The sequence below is a fragment of the Scylla paramamosain genome, chromosome 1, assembly GCF_035594125.1.
Source record: "Scylla paramamosain isolate STU-SP2022 chromosome 1, ASM3559412v1, whole genome shotgun sequence".
In the NCBI taxonomy this organism is placed as follows: Eukaryota; Metazoa; Arthropoda; class Malacostraca; order Decapoda; family Portunidae; genus Scylla; species Scylla paramamosain.
In genome coordinates, this window is record NC_087151.1 from 30374900 (window position 1) to 30398680 (window position 23781).

At 37.3% G+C, this 23781-nt stretch overlaps 1 protein-coding gene and 1 non-coding gene across 4 annotated transcripts; one reads left to right on the forward strand and one right to left on the reverse strand.

Moving 5' to 3' along the window:
• The first annotated feature begins 463 nt into the window (after positions 1–463).
• LOC135103394 (centrosomal protein of 89 kDa-like) lies at positions 464–23708 on the forward strand. Of its 3 annotated transcripts, XM_064009543.1 has the most exons (13): positions 464–680; positions 3747–3883; positions 5795–6044; positions 6401–6541; positions 7220–7319; positions 7722–7860; positions 11635–11815; positions 12457–12624; positions 13071–13175; positions 17790–17916; positions 19712–19869; positions 22229–22324; positions 23166–23708. In XM_064009543.1, the coding sequence occupies exons 2-13, from the start codon at positions 3778–3780 to the stop codon at positions 23218–23220; spliced, it is 1626 nt and encodes a 541-aa protein (XP_063865613.1). In that variant the 5' UTR covers positions 464–680; positions 3747–3777; the 3' UTR covers positions 23221–23708. The 3 variants fall into 3 exon arrangements, with proteins under 3 accessions (XP_063865613.1, XP_063865633.1, XP_063865623.1); XM_064009563.1 differs by lacking the exon at positions 22229–22324 and having other exon boundaries at positions 23166–23707; XM_064009553.1 differs by lacking the exons at positions 22229–22324; positions 23166–23708 and adding an exon at positions 21851–22002.
• Trnav-cac (transfer RNA valine (anticodon CAC)) lies at positions 14230–14303 on the reverse strand. The gene has a single exon. It is a non-coding gene; the product is annotated as a tRNA-Val (tRNA).
• Positions 23709–23781: the final 73 nt, after the last annotated feature.

Here is a 23781-nt window from a genome sequence, read left to right on the forward strand (position 1 = left end):
TATATATATATATATATATATATATATATATATATATATATATATATATATATTCTTACAAACGTGTATATGTAGCAGCCGTGGAGGTATAAGTTCTATATCTATGATAGCAGCCATATTTCGAGCAGTTTTTGCATCGGTTCACGAACGGTGTTTTTGTGTGCAAACACACAAAACCCGCAAACCCCTTCAGCTGCCAACCAGACGCTCAATTGAATAGTAATCCCGTGAATAGTGTCATTATCATACACTGGCATCTCTTACACGACTTACATGTGGTGGAAAGCACGTGCTTGAGGAATTCGAATCTTCCGGTGTTTCGGTTTCCTTGAGTTTCGTTTTGGATGATTTAGGCCCCCCAAAAAAAAGAAGGAATGGAAGTTTTAGGGGAAAAAACTTTTTTTATATAATTATTTTGTGAAGGAAATCTAACTAGGCACAGTGAGCCGAAATAGTTTACAGACATGTAAACAAATACCATTCAAAGAAAGCATTTGGTTGAGCTGTCATCGCAGGCAGGTGACACGTAATATGTTTCGGTGACGACTTGTCAGTGATAAAGCATATCCATGAGAACGTTCCTATTAGGATTAGACATGGCTTTTGTGAAGCAACTGAAATAAGTCAGCTGAGTAAGCCAAAATGAACAATGCGAGTGCCTGAGACGTGCGGCATGCCAGGTAAGGAAGCGTTGGTAGTGGTGCGTAAATTCTAGAATTTACACTGATATTATTTACTTGGTGTCAATGAACCACAGGCGTTACTTTTCCCTGTCATTTTTGTATTCTTGATTAAATTACTTTTATATGAAAGTTACAGTTACAGCCAGCCACCAGGTAAGTATGTACAGTATATACATCTCAGGATAACACAAGACACCCCGGTAAATTTTTACTCTTGCACCTGTCCGGACGAGATTATTATTTTTTTTTCTGGTGGTTTTCTACCTGCTTTCAATTAATCTGTATGTTGTTTTTTTCCTGCAAATCATTAGTTTTTTTTATTTTATCCCCCATCAGAAACTAAAGTATTGTAATAAAAGCAAAAAGCAGATTAATATAAAACAGACCAAAATCTAATCCCCCCCCAAAAAAAAATAAATAAAAATTTGCCCTCAGATAAGTAACAGAGCAGTTACACTCACTAATAATGTTTCCCTGAGAGGATTGGTTGACAGTTGCCTGTGGCTGCCAGGTGGCTGACACCACCACAGCCATCCTAACAACACTAAGCTAGCCAAACTAACAACCCAACCAAACTAATCTAACCTAACTAAACAAACCTAACCTATTGAAACTAACCTAACCTAACAAAACTAACATAACCTACCTAAACTAACTTGATCTAACCTAACTTAATTAGTCTAACCTAACCAGACTAGTCTAACCTGACTGGCAAAGCTAAGAAATGAATATGAAGTTGTTACTTTATGTATCTCCATAAAATCTGGTGATGCACTGGAAATAATTGAGGTGACACCCACTGCTGACAGACATCTTCCTCAAACTAATTTAAATATTTTAAATTGAGTTGCTTTTCTCTTGTCAGGATGAAATAAATGCTATGACTGGCTAAATTAATTCTAGATTTTCAATTAGCCAGCAGCTGCATTCTCAAACAAAAGAACTAATTACTGTGACTAATTTCACACTTGTGCAACAGATGAGACATATGCACATACAAATGAACACACCTTCACTGGGGAAGATCAGTTCCCACCTTTCCATAACAAGTGGGTGTGTCACTTTTGAGTGTTGTCACAGGAGTGAGTGACCTTGCTTCCCCCAAAACAGATAAATCTTTAAAAATTGCTGTCAGCATTATAAATAATTTGTGGTAGGTATACATGGGGTTCAAATTAGAATAAGAAGCTCAATCTGATAAGAAGGATAAGAAAAGTCATGTTGAAACTGGTGTAAGAGTAAAAGTATACTGAAACCCCATTGACATTTCCATTGTGATTTTTGCTATTACAATCTATGGTTGAACTTATATATATATATATATATATATATATATATATATATATATATATATATATATATATATATATATATATATATATATATATATATATATATATATATATATATATATATATATATATATATATATATATATATATATATATATATATATATATATATATATATATATATATATATATATATATATATATATATATATATATATATATATATATATATATATATATATATATATATTATATATATATTTCTTCAAGTCTAAGTAGACACCATCCACCCATTCGTCTCTCTTCTGCACAATATCAACTACTCTTGAATAAAAGGATAATAAGTTCATAGAGCATGATCTTCCCCTCCTAAATCCAAATTGACAATTTACCAAAACTTTTCAAGTGTTCCATCCATCTTTTGTTTATTGTTCTTTCACATAGTTTTCCTACAACACTAGTCAAGGACACTGGTCTATAATATAGTGGGTTTTCCTTATTTCCTCCTTTGAATATTAGTGTAATATTTGCTCTCTTCCAATCTTTTGGTGCTCTTCCCTGTGATAGTGATGTCACCACCAGACTGTGAATTTTATCAGCCAGGTGTGTGTGTGTGTGTGTGTGTGTGTGTGTGTGTGTGTGTGTGTGTGTGTGTGTGTGTGTGTGTGTGTGTGTGTGTGTGTGTGTGTGTGTGTATTTACCTAGTTGTATTGTACAGGAGGGGAGTTATGCTCATGTTATCCCATCTTTGTATCTCTTAGTGTCTATTATGGTCTTAAAATCATGTACTATCTTTGCATATACTATTGCTTTATCCAGTCCATTCCATATGTCCACTACCCTGTGGGGGAAAGCTGTTCTTTAAATTTCTTCTATAATTATCTTTTTTGAGCTTCCTTCCATGTCCTCTTGTATCCCTTGTGTCCCATTTTGGTAAAGAACCTCCATGTTCCTCATGATTCTATAGACTGTTAACAAGTCACCTCTTTCCCTTCTTTGTTCCAGCATTGATAAATCAAGTCTTGACAGTTTTTCCTTGTAAGTTAATTCAGATAAAGTTAGGGCCAATTTTGTTTTTGCCCTTTGGATTCTTTCAAGCTTTTTAATATTCTTTTTGTACTGGGTGACCACAGTACTGCTGCATATTCTAGTCTTGGTCTTATTAGGGTGATTAATATTTTCTTACAATTTCCTCATCTACATATGTAAATGCCACTCTAATGTTTCTCAATAGGTTGTAGGCTTCTCCCACAGTTTTATTAATTTGCTTATCAGATGACATGTCATCTGTAATTAATATTTTTAGGTCCTTTTCAAATTTTCCCTTCTTTACTTCCCTTTCTCCAAGTTTGTATTCCTCTGTTACCCTGTTTTTGCTCTTTCCAAACTCTATTATGCTGCACTTCTTGATGTTAAAGTCCATTTAACATTTTTGGCTACATTCCCAAAGTTTGTCAAGATCTTGTTGCAATATTCTGCAGTCTTTTCCCACACTTACTTTTTTTTCTCAATAGTTTTGTGTCATTAGCAAAGAAATTCATATAACTGTCTATACCCTCATCCATATAATTTACATATATAGCATACATAATTGGAGCCAGCACAAATCCTTGTGTGTGTGTGTGTGTGTGTGTGTGTGTGTGTGTGTGTGTGTGTGTGTGTGTGTGTGTGTGTGTGTGTGTGTGTGTGAGAGAGAGAGAGAGAGAGAGAGAGAGAGAGAGAGAGAGAGAGAGAGAGAGATTTATAATTTATTTAAAACTTTGTCTTCAAGGAGTAGAGTGTGTCACCTCAGCAGAAGAGATATGGCTGAAGGAGGGCAGGCAGCTGTGGTTGCCCGCATGGAGCAGCTGTATCGAGAATACAACAAACTGTCTCATTTCCTCAGGGGACATCACAATGTGTCAGAAGGTGCTTTTTTTTTTTTTGTCATCTTGTTATTCTATGAAACTTTTAATAATTTTAGTTTAAAGCATTTTGCATAATTTTTTTTTATATACCTAATAATTTGCTTAAAATGTATCATAAGAATGATAAAAAGACAAAATCACATAATTACTTATTCATTACTCATTGAAAGTTAATTTTTCACTATGCATTTGTAATGAAAACTGAAGTTCTAGTTGAGTGAAATAGTTTTTGCTCTCTCTCTCTCTCTCTCTCTCTCTCTCTCTCTCTCTCTCTCTCTCTCTCTCCTCTCTCCTCTCCTCCTCTCTCTCTCTCTCTCTCTCTCTCTCTCTCTCTCTCTCTCTCTCTCTCTCTCTCTCTCCTCTCTCTCTCTCTCTCTCTCTCTCTCTCTCGATAAAGTTTTTGTTGTCTTGCTTGTGTGGGGGCATTTTGGTGGGTATAAGTGTACTGAGAATGTGAGGATCTGCAATATGATTTACATAAAATATGTAATTAAAGCACAAAATGGGAAATTAAATTTAATGCACATGCATTTCCTATTACAATTAAGAAAGAGAAGATACAGACCTACATGGACATAAGTTGGGAAGTTATATATTATCATAGGTGAAAGAAAAAATCTCAGAATAGTGATAAAGAATACCTTGTTCCCCTCCCCTCCAAAAAAAAAAAGCAAACAAGATATTTTGAGATGTGCAGGATGTAGGGATGTAGGGTGGCTTTTTCTTTTGTAAAAAGACATGAAGAAAATAATCACAAAGGTTAGATAAATTTTGAATACGCTGAAGTTGGTCCAGTTAAAAAAAAAGAAAAAAAGTCAGAATAACAGTTATAATTGTGCAAGAGTTAGAAACTATATGAGAAAAGACTTGAGATAGAAATACTTGAAGGAAAAAGAAAAGGGGAGACCTAATTACTATGTATGTAATAGTGTAGACTCAAGAAATAGAAAATATTTGTTACTGCAGGGACAAAAATGGGCTAAATATTTGAATGGACACAAGTAAAGCTGGGGAAAGAGAGATAATTTGAGTGACAGAAAAGTACAGCTTACCCAATAGAAGTATAGGTATTTACCTGGATTAGACTAGAAGAAGTGATTGAAGAGAACAGTGCACATTAACAAAAGAAAAAAAAATTGGGCAAATACTGATAGGTATGTAACTTAGGCTTACCTGTTTGCTTGCTGAGACACATGTCTTCTTCAGGTTGTTAAAGGTTTTCCCCTAGTGAGTAATTGCCCTCTTTCAGATAGAGATGCAAGATCTCACTGTTTTTTCTCCATCCCAGTATACACAAGGGAAATGTAAATCTTACAAATTTTTCTTCCAAATCACTTAATGTTTGTTAGATGTTCATAATTTATTTTTGATTTAGGTTGTTATATTGAAAAATAATTCCTATTATACTGATGCATGCCATTGGGATCATGACTGTAAAGTTATACATATAGGTAAGATTTGTTTATTTGTAATTGATTGTGTACACTTGTAATGGGACACTGGAAGTTGTCATTGGCTTGCACAATGTAAGTGATGACTAGATGGTTTTATAAATAAAAAGAAAAAGTGAGTAGTATGGACTTGGGAAGAAGAGAAAGCATTTGTCTTCATGACTGTAAAACCATATATATATTATAGTGAGAGAGAGAGAGAGAGAGAGAGAGAGAGAGAGAGAGAGAGAGAGAGAGAGAGAGAGAGAGAGAGAGAGAGAGAGAGAGAGAGAGAGAGAGAGAGAATCATCTTTAATGAAATTGATGTTTAGCACAACCTTTTGATGCTTAGCACAACCTTAAGTCATAATAATCCTAATTCTCTTGTCTGAATACTTCTGAATATGAAATATTAGTGCATATCAGGAAATAGTCTCTATGTATATTATTAAATGTGTACTCATACTGTCTTTTAATTTCAGATATAGGTGATGAAGTCCATGATGCTGCAGATATTATATCAATTGATTCATTAAAACATCAAGTTAAAAATTTGAGGAAGCAGGTTCAAGAGGTGACCACTGAAAAGAGCACACTAGAGAAAACCTTACAACAGCACAAAAATGAAAGTATTAAACAAATTGACAAACTGAAACAGGAGGTTGGTGACTTGAAGGATGACACAGACGTTTTGAAGGATATCCTGAAAAGGCTGAATGAAGAACTGAATAGGTAAAAACATACAAATGTAGTTACTGCATCTGTTACTTGTACTCTAGTATACAGTGTGATGGACTGCAAGAGTTCATTTTCATTAAGTTAGAATAGAAAGATGCATCATATCCACATTTCCCATATGTATTCACTTTTTCTAAACCATCTTGTTGCCAGTATAGAAGTAAAATTGATTAGCTATTAAGGTCAGATATGGGAAAGGGATGTGTCACAGATAAATCAGCTGTATGATTGAGCACTGATTGCTGATCTTTGCACAAGGATTGTCAATTAAGAGAGAAAATGTGAGGTGCCACTCTGTCAAATAATGTTCAGGATTATGTATGAAATGATTAATTTCACAATATTTTCAGGTACCACATAAAACATGGAAAGCTTCCACCAGGAGAAACTGTACCAAGTAAAAAGGAAATTAGTAATTCCAGTTTGTATAAGCTCTCTGGGTTGCTGCAAGCTTATGATGAATTATTGCTGGAAAGGGACACCACTATCAAGTAAGAACACATTCAGTCTTAAATTACTAGTGAAGAATGGATGTTTTGGCTGACTGGTCTCAGTTCACCATTTTTATCCATGTGTATTTTGTTTATTATTATTATTATTATTATTATTATTATTATTATTATTATTATTATTATTATTATTATTATTTTTATTATTATTATTATTATTACTATTATTATGTTTTATCTATTATTTACTTATTTTATTTCTTTATTTTTTTCTATATTTATTTATTCAAATCTGTCACCATAAATCATTAAATTTCTTTGTTAGGTTTGTCAATGATTTGAATAATTTTTAATGTTTTGAGCACCCTGCTTTTGATTTTTTTTTTCCTCTCTCTCTCTCTCTCTCTCTCTCTCTCTCTCTCTCTCTCTCTCTCTCTCTCTCTCTCTCTCTCTCTCTCTCTCTCTCTCTCTCTCTCTCTCTCTCTCTCTCTCTCTCTCTCTCTCTCTCTCTCTCTCTCTCTCTCTCTCTCTCTCTCTCTCTCTCTCTCTCTCTCTCTCTCTCTCTCTCTCTCTGATTTTTCCTTGGAGTCATCGGAGTATAAAGTTTGAATTCAAATCTCCGTTCCATGACTTATATGTGTTCACTGACTTCACCTTTTAATGTTAAGGCTGCACATTAGTGTTTCTGATTGTATGTAAGATTTTTCATTCAAACTCCAGAAACAGTAATGAAAAGCTGGGAGATTTCATGGTGCAGGTAGATTCCATCACTGCTGAGAATGAAAAGCTCCATGCACGTCTGGAGAAGTTGCAGTCACAGGTAGGCATCCACTTCATGTCCTGAATTTAATTTCATACCATGGCCAAGCTATAATGTTATTGTGATACTTGAAGTTAAACTTTGAACTTTTAGTGGGGGGGAAGAAGTACAAGGTGACCCATAGCAGAAAAGGAAAGAAACCTTAACTCATTTCTGCAATCAATAAAGTCAGAACCTTGAAATATCATCCTCTGTGAAACAACTAAATGATGACAAAGCAGAAAAGTTTTACCAGTGGCCAGACCCAAACTTTTTGACACACACAGTACAAATGTAAACTTCCTGACATACAGAATACACATGTAAACTTTTTGACATTACAGAGTACAAGTGTTCTTGATGGAGTTGTATGGAAAAATATAACATTATATTCAATGAGACATACTTGTATTATTTTTTGAGGTTCCATTGGGAGCAGAAGAGGCAGAAATGGTTGCAGCAGATGCCAGATTGCTGTTGGAGGAACGAGAACTGTTGGTGGAGGAGTTGCAGCGACAAAAGCAGCATAACAAGCAGGTTGATGCTCAGCAACAACACCAATGTGAGGCCATATCTTTTAAAGGCTGTGTTAACCTTATTGACTTTCATGTGTGTCTATGTTCTAGGCTGACATTCTCACTAAACAGAGATGGTTGAGATAAGATAGCTATGTAATGTGTCATCATAAGAGTGAAAATGAAGAGGAGGTACTTTTCAGTTTTTTGCTTCATCTATTTTATTTTATTTTACTTTTATTTATTTATTTATTTTTTATTAAAATATGCAGGAAATGTAGTGGTAGTTCTTTTTCCAGAGTGTGCAACCGGGCATGTGGGTTAGACATACTTACAGCGTAGTGGAATAAGCTTATAAAACCAAGTGAAGGATCAGATTTGGACTTTTCTATATTTGACAGCCACTGCATTGACACTAGGGGTTTGATATGGTAAAGATGAGTGTTGTGTTAGCAATACTGTCATTTTCATTTGATTGATTTTGATTGCATTCATATATATAAGAGAAGACAACAGATTATCTGCAGTACTTGTTAAGTTTTATTAAACAATAAAAAGTTGATAAAATCATAAGAGCAATAAGGGGGAAAGTATTCATTACATTCATCAATTGTATTCAAGGCTGAATGCAGCAACCTGTAATCTTCAATGATTGTGCTACTGTCTTCTGACCATCTCGTCTAGCAGTGCATATCTCGAAGAACCACTCTTGATGTTGCCTTGTGGACTGTTTGACTTGTTTTTTTGGTGGTTGGAGACCACATTCTTGTTGAAGCAAGGCAAGTTACACTAAAGCATAGTCTTTCCTTAATGTATCAGTTAGAGTCCACAAAGATGGATGTTTGTGACCAACCAAGTGAGAGAAGGCATTATTCCAGCTCTCGTACATGTTGTTTGTATGATTTCCTCCTGCCAGTGTAACATCGTGCACATTCCAAGTTTGTGGAGGAAAGAGAGGTAGATGGCACCGAAGTCATAATGATAGAACATTATTCTGTAATGGCTGTACACGACTAATACTTCCAGATACATAAGTCAGATCAAAATAATGAACTAGTTCCTCTAGCCCTTCAGGAGTTGCAGTTTTCAGGAGTTCCATTCCCTCCTCAACGTCAGCCAAGGGTAAAAATGCTACACCATTGAGCATGCCAACAAAGTGTTTAATTTCTTCTTCATTTCTGTATCGTTGGACAAGGCCAAGTTCTTCAATTTTCTTCCAAGTACTCTAAGTTAGATGATAGAAGCAGCCCTGTGTTCTGACATGGTGACTGAAGACTACTTGAATAGCATTCATGGCAGATGTCTCAAATTCCGTGACAATAACAGTTGGATCAGGAGTGAATCACAATTCCTCACATGTGTCTGCTACAGTAAAATCCCTCTTATCTGGCATCAACGGGACCGCCGACATGCCGGATACTTGAATAGAAGTGAAATTATGTCCACAATCACCACCCTACACTCACACATCTTACCATAACAAAGATCAGCTGATCACCATGCCGCGCGTCGCTACCCGCGCTGTCACCTCACACTCACCAACACACAATACTACTGTACTAACATTCTCTTTAATACTTTCCTCTTATAAATAAGTTGATGGATTACAAAAATAAAGTACGTATACACTTATTTGCTTTATTCAATATTAGCCAACATGTATAGCATACAATAAAGATATGAAAATGTACGAGTGTTTGTGACACTTTTTCACTCCCCACACTCATTCAACACCCTCTGGGTCATCAGCATCATCAGATTCTGTACTTGTTTGCCCCACTTCTTTTCCCTTACAAGCTACTTTAAAATAGTTTCTAATGTCTCCTTGTTTGCAGCTCCTTCTTTGCGGCAAAAACTCATTCTCAATGCAGTGAAGGGTCATAACATCTCGGGTTGACATGTATGTGCACAGCTCAGCAAACCTGACAAAGCCAGCTATGTGTTTTGCAGCCTGTTCCCAAGTTAGTTTAGGCTCATTATCATCATCATCATCATCACTATCATCACTAATTTTCTAATAATGATCTTCTACTACAGCGTGGATAAGTTCCTCGTCTGTGAGAGTGAATGTTACGGCCTGATTTTCGTCCACGTCCACCCATTCCTGTAACGCTTCATCTGTCACTTTAAGTTGCACATTTCCCCCCATTTCCCTCAGCTTGCTCACCACCGAATTTTTCATACCACCTACAAACCCTTCAAACTCCTCATCATCCTCATCATCACACATCATCAAAGGGTACAATTTGCGCCAACATCGCATCAATGTTTGCCTTTTAACGTCTAGCCAAGCAAGTAAAGCCATGAATATCGCATCCTTAACATTAAACTGTTTTTGGAACTCGGGGATTGTGCCGTCCTCATAATTAATCATAATTTAATCGATTTTATGAGTACACATTGATTTTTTATTGATTTTAAGGCTTGGGGAAAAATGTGCCGGATACTTGAAGCTGCTGGATACTCGAATGCCGGATGAGAGGGATTTTACTGTATTGCTTTGATGAGTGCTTCATAACCATTGTTGTTTGTTTGGCAACAATTCATAAACAGCTGAAACTGCCATATTACCCAATGGCACATGAATAACATACAGCTGCATGAATATACTGGGGGCTAAGGAAAAATATCCACCCATGTACCACTTATCAGACAGAGATAAGTGTTGCAGTACTTTGTCAGCTGCAAAAACAAGTATTCTGTTTGAAGACTGTGGCCCACTGTCATGTATTAGGAAGGGTTGTGGGTGCTCACCGCCTGTTGTTGACCATTCATCAGGAACGTGAAATTCTCTCTGCAATACCGGGTCCTTTGGAAGTGAACCCTGCCTCTGATGTCGGATATTTCTTTTCACTGATTCTTGATTTCCTAGATGTACTCTCACAGGCTCAGGAGTATACAAGCAGTGTTTTCTCTTGATATTTTTGCTTTTTCATGATTACTGCATTGAAACTTCTCTGCTTCAACACTAGAATGATCACTGTCATGACTATGGACCACAGTTACTCTCACATCATCTAAAGTCAAGCTTGCATGGTCTGCTTTTTCTCTGCATACACTCCCATTGAATGTGTGTCTTTTTCATATCTCTCTTAGTGTACATGTAGCCTTCATAGCAAATTTTGTTTGCTCCTCTACTTGTTTTCAGTACTTCCATGTCATGCAAGGGCTGTGGCAGGAACTAACTTGAGATTCAGTGTCAGGGTGACGATAACGAGACATGAAACACTGTTTGAACTGAAACAAGACTCTCTAAACTGCTTTGTTTTCATATTGAATGGGATGCTAGCCAAATGCAAAAGTAACTCAATATAACAAATGCTGTAGTGTGTAAATCAAATAGGAGGGAGGGGATGTTTGCAGGGGAAAACATCCAGAGGGGAATATGCCCAGGGGGGAATGTATCCAGGAGGGAATATGTCCAGGGGGGGAATTTGTCCTGTGGGGAATACCTCAACCTCAGAGGGGAAAATGTCTGGGGGAAAATTGTCCAGGGGGGCGGACTCTGGCTGGCATCCCTGTATAAGAAAATAATAATGGTAATTTGGTGGTGATGAACCATTCTTGTAAAAATACAGATAATATGTATATGAATAGCATGAAAACTATAAGAAGCATGGTTATTTATATAGTATTCTATAATCATGAATTATATAACATACTCATATTTTTCATTGCCAACATGGCAGATATTTAATGTATATTCATTCACTGTTGTTGTATGGCATCCCAAGTAATATCTTTTTACTTTGTATATATATATATAGAACATAATGTTGTGTAATTATATGAGATTTTCTTTTTTCTCTCTCCTTTTGCAGTACAAGCTTTGAAGCATAAGATTGAGGAATATGAACTTCAAAACCACAGCTTGAGCTCTGAACTTGGTACTTGGAAAACAAAGTGCATGCAGCTGGAAAAGAAATGTAGTTCCCTTCATGACCAACTGCAGGGCTCAGTTCCACAGCAGGAACATCATATGGCTGTGAAGGAGTGTCAAAGGTTTCTTCAAACGTTTCCTTCTTAATTAACAGAACAACAAATGAGCTGTTGATAATAAAAGCTAACTAATGTCAAGATGAAACATGAATTACAAAAGTACATGAGGCATTTGCTTAAATTTTGGTGGAGTAAGATAGCTATCAGCTTTTATAAGGCCATCATCCCTGTAAAACGGATTATCAGAAACAAGGCAATCACATGTATATGTTTATGGTCTTCCAAGACAGCAGGACATGCAACAAGAGCATGCTTTTTCCACTAATTTCTTCTGGGCGTATCATGCATATCATTTAAACTTTTAAGTATCATTACGGTCTCCAGTCTAGCATTCAGATCTCTTGGCAGTACTACATCTGCTTTTATTACAAAACTATGTTAATACTTATCAGCATCATTCTGGAAGATTTCTTTCTCTTCTTGATCCCTTTCACTACAAGGTTCATGTGTACTGGCAGTCACCCTTCTGAGGTGGTTTCCAAGAAAGAACTAGAATTTAACATGATACTTTTGATATATGAACATCAAAACCAATGGAATGAGGGCAAAAGAATGTCATATTTCTCTCTCTTTAGGGATTATTGTTCATTATATTTATTTTTTTCTTTTTTATTGCTCTTTAAAAAAATTTTCACACCTTCTAGATTGTTTGAGGAGCTGCGTAAAGCTTACAAACAAGAATCTGGAAGCATGAAAGGAAAAATTTATGCAGTTAGAAGTGAAAAGCAGAACTTAGCTGAGAAACTTACTGACACATCTGCCAGCCTTCATAGACTACGGGGTCAAGTCTCAGGACTAAAAGGATCTCTAAGGTACTGCATATCTACACTTTTATTGAAAGCAAAACTTCAGATACAAAGCAAGCCTTGCTATCTAAGGCTATGAAATTTATTATTTATATATATATATATATATATATATATATATATATATATATATATATATATATATATATATATATATATATATATATATATATATATATATATATATATATATATATATATATATATATATATAATGTGTGTGTGTGTGTGTGTGTGTGATGTGTGTGTGTGTGTGTGTGTGTTTGTGTGTGTGTGTGTGTGTGTGTGTGTGTGTGTGTATTTCATGTATGTGTTCATGTGACAAAGTATATTCATACCATTGATAGATGGTTAGGTTTGTGCATGTGATGAAATGAGTCTCCTGTTTATCAAAAATATTTGGATTGTGTGAAAATTTGGGAATAAATGCAATTGAAATTTTGATTTTACAGGAAGTGTGAAAGTCACATAGACCACAGGAACCGTTCTCTGAAAGCCTTGCAGGTAACTGCTCGACTCACCCACACACGCCTCAAGGCTCTTGCCTCAATCTGCAGGTGACAAAGTTTTCCATTGTCTTATATCATTTTACTTTCTTTTATATATTTTTTTTTTGGGGGGGTAACTTGAGCAAAGTCACAGGACCTTGGAATTACTTTTTTTCATCTATTATTTAGTAAAGCAGAACAGGATATACATCTTGTGATCTCAGCTGGTTTGTGTTATTTCTAAGATCCTCACTATATCAGTCTTTTCCTTCTTTCTTCCTTTAGTTACTTTGTGCAGTTATTAGTCATAAAATTTCGATAATATAACTTGGTTTTTCTCATTTCATGCATTCATTCATAAGTTAATGATTTCATTGTTAGTGTTTTACAACAATGGCAGAAGCAGTAGTGTTTTTATGTTTTCCTTTTACATTTAGATTGTAATGAAGTAGTATGATATTCCTTTATCACCTCATGATGGAAGGTTATGATCAGAGGGGAGACTCATGTGTTATGGTCAGCCATCTGCAACATCAAAATAGACAAATATATACTACATAAAAAAAAAAAAAAATATATATATATATATATATATATATATATATATATATATATATATATATATATATATATATATATATATATATATATATATATATATATATATATATATATATATATATATATATATATATATATATATATTAGTTCAGGGGAAATTGATTTTCTGTAAATATAACTCATAATAATAATAATAATAATAATAATAATAATAATAATAATAATAATAATAATAATAATAATAATAATAATATTTGGTTTATTAATCTTACAGCTTTACATCTGAAAGTCCACATGTTATATGCTTATATACTAACATACATACAACATCTTAAATATACATTTAACCCTAAGGAAGTATCTAACAATTTGATACTGTGGCTGCCAGATGGTGCCGGTCAACCTTGTAGACCAGGCTCATGATGAACAGACCACACTCTGGGCATTTTTCTATTCAGAGTTTGTTTTTCCTACCTAGCAGTGAGTCATAACTCCCAACTTACACCTAATCACTGCTAGGTGAACAGGGTCTACACTGCAAAAAAGTCTGCCCAAAGACTTCTAACCTGACCTGGGATTCAAACCCAGGCCCTCCTGATTGTGAGTCAGGTGCACTAACCACTGTGCTACCAGGCTGTATATACCTTTTGTGTGTAAAGTGTGTGAATTAGTTCCATAATTTTTCTTGTCCTTGATCTTTTAGGTTAGCTTTGTTCTGAAAAAATTAATGATATTGTAGTATCTTCATGTGTATGGTTTCGTGATAAGGTTTGTGTATATAATTTTTTTTTTTTTTTTTTTTTTTTTTTTTTTTTTATGTAGGAAGGATACTGGCCAAGGGCAACAAAAATCTAATAAAAAAAATGCCCACTGAAATGCCAGTCCCTTAAAAGGGTCAAAGCAGTGGTCAAAAATTGGTGGATAAGTGTCTTGAAACCTCCCTCTTGAAGGAATTCAAGTCATAGGAAGGTGGAAATACAGAAGCAGGCAAGGAGTTCCAGAGTTTACCAGAGAAAGGGATAAATGATTGAGAATACTGGTTAACTCTTGCGTTAGAGAGGTGGACAGAATAGGGGTGAGAGAAAGAAGAAAGTCTTGTGCAGCAAGGCCGCGGAATGAGGGGAGGCATGCAGTTAGCAAGATCAGAAGAGCAGTTGGCATGAAAATCTCGGTAGAAGACAGCTAGATATGCAACATTGCGGCGGTGAGAGAGGGGCTGAAGACAGTCAGTTAGAGGAGAGGAGTTGATGAGACGAAAAGCTTTTGATTCCACCCTGTCTAGAAGAGCAGTATGAGTGGAACCCCCCCAGACATGTGAAGCATACTCCATACATGGACGGATAAGGCCCTTGTACAGAGTTAGCAGCTGGGGGGGTGAGAAAAACTGGCGGAGACGTCTCAGAACACCTAACTTCATAGAAGCTGTTTTAGCTAGAGATGAGATGTGAAGTTTCCAGTTCAGATTATAAGTAAAGGACAGACCGAGGATGTTCAGTGTAGAAGAGGGGGACAGTTGAGTGTCATTGAAGAAGAGGGGATAGTTGTCTGGAAGATTGTGTCGAGTTGATAGATGGAGGAATTGAGTTTTTGAGGCATTGAACAATACCAAGTTTGCTCTGCCCCAATCAGAAATTTTAGAAAGATCAGATGTCAGGCGTTCTGTGGCTTCCCTGCGTGATATGTTTACCTCCTGAAGGGTTGGACGTCTATGAAAAGACGTGGAAAAGTGCAGGATGGTATCATCAGCATAGGAGTGGATAGGACAAGAAGTTTGGTTTAGAAGATCATTAATGAATAATAAGAAGAGAGTGGGTGACAGGACAGAACCCTGAGGAACACCACTGTTAATAGATTTAGGAGAAGAACAGTGACCGTCTACCACAGCAGCAATAGAACGGTCAGAAAGGAAACTTGAGATGAAGTTACAGAGAGAAGGATAGAAACCGTAGGAGGGTAGTTTTGAAATCAAAGCTTTGTGCCAGACTCTATCAAAAGCTTTTGATATATCCAAGGCAACAGCAAAAGTTTCACCAAAGTCTCTAAAAGAGGATGACCAAGACTCAGTAAGGAAAGCCAGAAGATCACCAGTACAGCGGCCTTGACGGAACCCATACTGGCGATCAGATAGAAGGTTGTGAAGTGATAGATGTTTAAGAATCTTCCTGTTGAGGATAGATTCAAAAACTTTAGATAAGCAGGAAATTAAAGCAATAGGACGGTAGTTTGAGGGATTAGAGCGGTCACCCTTTTTAGGAACAGGTTGAATGTAGGCAAACTTCCAGCAAGAAGGAAAGGTAGATGTTGACAGACAGAGCTGAAAGAGTTTGACTAGGCAAGGTGCAAGCACGGAGGCACAGTTTCGGAGAACAATAGGAGGGACCCCATCAGGTCCATAAGCCTTCCGAGGGTTTAGGCCAGCGAGGGCATGGAAAACATCATTACGAAGAATTTTAATACGTGGCATGAAGTAGTCAGAGGGTGGAGGAGAGGGAGGAACAAGCCCAGAATCGTCCAAGGTAGAGTTTTTAGCAAAGGTTTGAGCAAAGAGTTCAGCTTTAGAAATAGATGTGATAGCAGTGGTGCCATCTGGTTGAAGTAGAGGAGGGAAAGAAGAAGAAGCAAAGTTATTGGAGATATTTTTGGCTAGATGCCAGAAATCACGAGGGGAGTTAGATCTTGAAAGGTTTTGACATTTTCTGTTAATGAAGGAGTTTTTGGCTAGTTGGAGAACAGACTTGGCATGGTTCCGGGCAGAAATATAAAGTGCATGAGATTCTGGTGAAGGAAGGCTTAAGTACCTTTTGTGGGCCACCTCTCTATCATGTATAGCACGAGAACAAGCTGTGTTAAACCAAGGTTTAGAAGGTTTAGGACGAGAAAAAGAGTGAGGAATGTACGCCTCCATGCCAGACACTATCACCTCTGTTATGCGCTCAGCACACAAAGACGGGTCTGTGACACGGAAGCAGTAGTCATTCCAAGAAAAATCAGCAAAATACCTCCTCAGGTCCCCCCAACTAGCAGAGGCAAAACGCCAGAGGCACCTTTGCTTAGGAGGATCCTGAGGAGGGATTGGAGTGATAGGACAAGATAAAGATATGAGATTGTGATCGGAGGAGCCCAACGGAGAAGAAAGGGTGACAGCATAAGCAGAAGGATTAGAGGTCAGGAAAAGGTCAAGAATGTTGGGCGTATCTCCAAGACGGTCAGGAATACGAGTAGGGTGTTGCACCAATTGCTCTAGGTCATGGAGAATAGCAAAGTTGTAGGGAGAGGAAAGCCAAAGCTGGTGGTGAACATTGAAGTCTCCAAGAATGGAGATCTCTGCAAAAGGGAAGAGGGTCAGAGTGTGCTCCACTTTGGAAGTTAAGTAGTCAAAGAATTTCTTATAGTCAGAGGAGTTAGGAGAGAGGTATACAGCACAGATAAATTTAGTATGAGAATGACTCTGTAGTCGTAGCCAGATGGTGGAAAACTCGGAAGATTCAAGAGCGTGGGCACGAGAGCAGGTTAAGTCATTGTGCACATAAACGCAGCATCCAGCTTTGGATCGAAAATGAGGATAGAGAAAGTAGGAGGGAACAGAAAAGGGGCTACTGTCAGTTGCCTCAGACACCTGAGTTTCAGTGAGGAAAAGAAGATGAGGTTTAGAAGAGGAGAGGTGGTGTTCTACAGATTGAAAATTAGATCTTAGACCGCGAATGTTGCAGAAGTTAATGAAGAAAAAGTTGAGGGGGGTGTCAAGACACTTAGGGTCGTCGACGGAAAGGCAGTCCGACCTGGGGACATTTATGGTCCCCTCCCCAGATGGGGACTCCGAGGCTGGTGTAGGAGTCGCCATGATTTTAAAATTTTTTGAGTAAAGGGTGTGTGTGTTATTAGGTGCTTGTAGTTTTGTGTGGAGGAAGAGAGTTGTCTTTAGAGGGCAGGCTGTGACTACCCCCTTGTGTTGTGAGACACAAAGGGAAACGTTCAGTGAGGTCACAGCTGGGTTTAATGATAAGTTCACAGCACCCCCTGAACAGTGCTTTAGACCTCACTGGGAGTAATTATCGTTTCGGCAGGTGTCTACTGCCTCCTCCTTGGATGGAGTTTACATATGCTTAGTTTTATTTCTCGCAGTGAGCTGCTTGAAGACCGTGAAAAGCTGTTGGATGCTGTAACGATTCACAAGAAAGAAAAAGAACAACTTTGCAAGGAGGTGACTTTACGTAGTGCAGCTGTAGGAGCACTCTCACAGAAGTTAAAGGTAAGGTATTTCTATTTCTATGTACACACACACACACACACACACTTTTGATAAAGTTCTGCATAAAAGACTATTTTGGAAGATGGAACATAATTATTATAGGAGGACTGAGGGGGACAATGCTAAAATGGATGAAAGACTACTTTAAAGATAAAGAAATGGTAACTGTGATCAGGGACACCTGTTCAAGTTGAAGCAATATAACAACCAGAGTACCATAGGGGTCAGTGTTAGCACCCATTATGTTCCAAATATACACCAATAATATGTTTGCTGGTGATGCAAAATTGTTAAGAGTAATAAAGAGCCATGTTGATTGTATGGAGTTACAAAGAGATATCAAGATTTATGGGTGGAGCAAGAAGTGGAAATTGGAATTCAGTGTTAAGAAATCCCATGTGATGGAAATGGGAAAGAGTAAAAGAAGACTTGCATGGGACTATAAAATGGGGGAGGAAGTAATAATTAAGAGCAAGAAGGAGTGGTTATTCAAGATACCCTGACCCCAGAACGGCATATAAGTAAGATATTTGCCTTGACGTACAGAATGTTAACAATTATTAGGGTGGCATTTCATTACATGGATAAGACTATGATGAAAAGATTATAGCCACTATGCTATGTTCCAGGCTGGAATATGCAGCAGTGGTGTGGTTTCCATATATAAAGAAAGATATAAAGAAGTTGGAAAGGATTCAGAGGGCAGCTACAGGGATGGTACGAGAGCTGAAAGTCCTAACACATGAAGAGAGATTGAAGGAAGTGGGACTGTCAACTTTGCAAGTTAGAAGAGAAAGAGGAGATCTAACAATGATGTATAAAATAGTAAGTTGAAGCTGGACGGATGAGAGGGCACTTAAAGATCAGGAAGTGTTTGAGGGACATCAAGAAGTACAGTTTTCCACAAAGAACTGTGGATATCTAGAATGGTCCAAATAAAGAGGTTGTTACAACAGTAAACATGCATAAATTTAAAGAAATGCTGGATAAATATAGATATGGAGACAGGACACTATGGGCCCTGCTCGAACCCTGTAAACACACACACACACACACACACAACATCAAGAAATGCAGTGAAATGGCATTTGAAAAGAGCAAGCAGAGGATTTCAGGGCAATATAAACTTGGAGGAGAGATAATAAAGAAATAAAAATTTGAAAGAGATCTGGGAGTATTCATATCATATATGTCACCTGAGAAACACACAAATAAAATTTTTGGAGAGACTTACAACCTATTGAAAAATATAAGTGTGGCATTTACCCACATGGATGAAGAAATAGTAAAAAAACTGGCTGTCACTCTGATAAGGCCAAGACTGGAATGTGCAGCAGCATTGTGGTCACCAAAGCACAAAAAGGAATATCGGAAAATCTGGAAGGATTCAAAGAGCAGCGACAAAATTGGCTTCAAGTTTGTCAGAAATGTCATATGAGGAGAGAGTTTCAAAACTGGAATTGACAATGCTGGAACAAAGAAGGGAAAGAGGAGACTTGATGGTAATTTATAGAATCATGAAGAACATGAGAGATACAAGAGGACATGGAAGGAAGATAAAAAAAGATAGTTACAGAAGGAATATGAAAATGAACAGCTTTCCTCATAGACTAGTAGATATATGGAATAGACTGCATGAGGAAGTTGCGTGTGCAGAAATGATACATGAATTTAAGGCCGTGTTAGACACCATGAGATACAAAGATGGGACAGCATGGGCATTGCTCCCCTCCCATACATTACAGCTAGTTAAATACACACACTGCTTTCTACTTTTAACATTTTGATTGAACAGGAGGAGCGCCTTGTGTGGAGTGGACGAGTGGCAGAGAGGGATGGCGCCATGAAGGCAGCCAGAGCAGCATGGAGACGCTCCACTAGAGAGTCTTCGCACCTGCGTAGTCTGTTGGCCACGAAGGATGACACAATTGCTTCCCTCATTTCAGACTACAAGTAAGTATTATTATTATGCAGATATTTTAAGCAGATGCTTTCATACGCATAAGAAATACTATCCAAGAAATACCCAGAAATGAAAAGAATAAATAAAAGAATATAGAAAGCAATGAAAGTACAAAACCAAAGTACACTATTCTCTTCCCAACCATTGGTTCACCAGTTGTGAAACTTGTGTAACTAATTGTATCCCTTTTCACTTAAAATGGGTTCAGGTTTATGTAATTGTAGATTTTGGGAAATTACTGATTAGAAGTCCTGAATTTAATTTTGGTCTGGAAAATCTGTTATAATATCTAGCACAAGAATTAGAGTATGGCCATAAAAGTAGTAGCAGCCATATTTTTTGTAGTGCCAAACTATCAGAGGCTTTTGATATGTCTAAGAAAACAAAAGTTTTGCTGAAATCCCCAAGAGAGGATAACTGAGATTCAGTATGGAAGTCTAGAACATTGCCAGTGAATCATCCTTTATGGAATCCATAATAATAATAATAATGATAATAATAATAATAATAATCAAAAAGAAGTGTGAGCAGATAGATGATGAAGAATGTTCCTGCAGAAGATAAACTCAAAGCTGTAAGAGTGACAGTTGCAGTGCATTGCCATTATGTTTAAAAAGGAGCACTTAACAACCACTGTACATTTTCTTTACTGATAGATACAAAAATTTAATCTGTCATTTGCTAACTGTTTCCTGTAAGGCTTTGACTGCATAGATTGTACACAAAAAATTATCACCTAATGCCCCACAGTACCACTTAAGTACATAGTCAGCCAAGGAGGGAAGAAAGGAGGGGAAGGCCCGCCCAAGCAAGCAGTTCCTGAACACACAATTTATACGTTAATTTCTTGCAAAATAAACCAAAACACAGCATATGTGTATAGAGTATTTTTGATTTAGAATTACTTGAATTATCAAATCCCGAAGTATGTGTGGTGTGTGTATAGTACTTCAGTGACGGAGTGGGTAAAATGAAGTCCAGCAAGGATGTTTCTTAATACTGTATTGAGGGTGACAGTATATGGTAGTCAGAAGTAAACTGTGTATTTGCCAGGAGCTGAATGACTTGGTGGGCAGACACAGCTACAAAGTAAACTAATGTATGAAACACTGAAGCTTTGTTATATGACAAAACATGAGTGAAACTAAACAAGGCAACAATAATATAAATATTATCAACAATAACCATTAGTAACAATGGACCAAGATAGTCATTACAATAAAATAATTTACGTTACTGTCACCACACTTGTACCTTAACTCACGGGACACCCCGTATAAAGAGAGGGAAAAATATTTGATTCATGATGTGGATGTGATCAGTTGTTGAGTAACTGTTCTGGATGTGTAATTGAAATCAGACCAATGAAGCCAAAGATAGGAAGCATTGGTATTAGAAATGAACCCCTTGAATGTGCAAATGATGACGTCAGAGTGATATGATTGATGTAAGGGATAAAGCAAGAATGTACCTCATAGTGAGTTAGGTTGGCTAGCAAAAAATTAGAAATTGGTCCCTTCACTAAAAATTTGTCTTTTCTAGTCATAAATATGGTGAAGCGTACACATCATGAAGGTTAAGGTTTATGTAATATGAACTATGAAAATTGATGTACTGAAAAAAACTTTTTGAAAGATGGATATGTAATGCTGCTATGAAAGATGTCCTAACACATAAGGAACTGATCATACCTGAGACTGATGAGAACAGATAGATTGTGATTGTTTTGTCTTCTAAAGTGGAGTCAGTCAGAATTGTATGCTAAGTACCTATTTTGAATTGGTGGATAGAATGCTATTAGATAGATGAAAGGTGACATGAAATAAGGTCCAAAGGATAGATTTAGAAAAGAAAGATTTGCCAAACTGAGCAGATTACCATCAAATAACTAATGCTGACCTTAGTACTAAGTGTAAAACCTATGTTTTAGAATGATAATTATGAGTGCTAATTTTTCTATTCTCTCCTCAGGTTATTGGGACTCAATACTAATGAAATCAGATACCAGCACCATTCTAATCCACACAAACTGTCTGGAAAGTTACCTTGATTGGAGGCTAGCAATTACAAAAAACAATTTGTACACATTCTACGTGTGATAAAATAATAAAGTATTGCACTATACACATATCTCTTTATCACAACATTCATGAATTTAAAAATGTGGAATTGCTCTAAGAATTGAGACTTACTTCCTGTGGTATGATCATCCAACACTGTGTTCACCAGTGTGAATTCGTGCCTGTTTCTCAGAAGTTGTTCATGCGTGTCATTAGCATAGGAGGCAGCAGGGGCCTTGCAGTGCTGCCGCTGCACAAGGGTGAACCCTTCTCCGTCTATCTCTTGCAGACGCTGGCAAGGTGTTGCCCGTGCCATGGTTTCGGGAGTCCCCCTCAACAAGGGTTGCAGATCACCACACAGCTCAGAGCTGACAGAGAGAAACAGGTTGTGTGTTTGTGCCTGTGTGGACATTGCCACCTAAAGGTGACATGGGCCTTAGTGCCTGGCCCATGGTTCATACTTTTTTGCAGCTGGGATCGTTTGGGCTATATTCAAGTGCGGAGCACTAGGTACACCCCACATGGTGTTCACAGGATCCATCAGTGTGATAAAAAAAGGAGAGAGGTATCGTTTGACTAAGGTTGTGAGATCTGACCATGTTGTATGTGTTAGAATATCTTCTGCAGAACATAGATACAACTTTCTTCACTTAAGGGTTATTTTCATTTATGACTTTGTACTGAGGATAGTTATCAATTTCACTGTTACCCAAGGAATTCCACCAGATCTTGCTATTACAAAGTTCACCTGCTGTCATGATCTGCGGGGTTATTCTGTGTCTCTACAAATTTCCTCTGATCTGGTGAAGAGTGATCTCTAATTGTTTCTACTCTATTTGCAACATATACATGAAATCTCTTTTGAATAATTTGCAATGTAACCAAGGACTACTTTGCTGTCTGTCCAAAATATTTCTTCAACATTATTGTATTCAAGTTCTCCCTTTAGGAGTTTATGAATCCAAACTGACACAACTGCTGCTGTTAGTTCTAGTTTGGGAATTGTCATGGTTTTTAGAGGTGTGACATGTGACTTTGCCATTGCTAATGCACAATGAATTTGTCCAGTTTTGCTAATTCACCTAACATATGAGCATAGAAGAATTAAGTAGTGCAGAAACTCATGGTGACCAATCAGCAGCGGCTGAATACAGCATGGAGTAATATCACTGCTGTTTTCCTGTCTAAGTGACCATCCTCACTCTCTGGCCCTGACCTTCATACAGACAAGATGTTGGTGGTTGTCCTCTGAGCTGCGCAGTGGCCTTCAATCCTTGTTGAGGAGGCACCCACAGCCAGGACACAGGCTATATCTCACCAACAACTAGAAGAGAGAGTGTAGAGGAGAGTTGAAGAAGGAGAGGCAATCACAAGCCAACAAGAGGCAACCACAAGTTAAGGAGAGACCAGAGGCAACCACGAGTCAAGGAGACCAGGCCCAGGGAGACGCTGTCACTCCAGGTCCTCCCAGAAGTTTCAAGGTGGCACCATACACCCCCCACAAGGCCATGGAGGACGACAAGCCTTGTCTTGCTGACTCTGTCTATATGTGATACCAAAACCTCGACTCCTGCTACACTACCCCTACCAGGTAGTTAAGGCCATGTGGTCGTGTCACCCAGCCATCCACTTCACCTGGACCCATACCTGCCTCCAGATACTACCTGGACATCTTCCAGCCAAAGCCAGATAAGTACCCATGGGATCCTCATTTTTTATTTATTTAATTTTTTTTCTAACTAATTACATAAGTTAGGGATCACTTGGTGCAGGTAGGATCATATATATATATATATATATATATATATATATATATATATATATATATATATATATATATAT

Bases quoted from the DNA above. Each gene is read 5' to 3' on its own strand.
- LOC135103394 (XM_064009543.1), top strand. From the start codon at position 3,778: ATGGCTGAAGGAGGGCAGGCAGCTGTGGTTGCCCGCATGGAGCAGCTG. The intron at 7,861-11,634 runs GTGAGGCCATAT...CTCCTTTTGCAG, and splicing joins TGCTCAGCAACAACACCAAT to TACAAGCTTTGAAGCATAAG. The intron at 17,917-19,711 runs GTAAGGTATTTC...TTGATTGAACAG, and splicing joins CACTCTCACAGAAGTTAAAG to GAGGAGCGCCTTGTGTGGAG.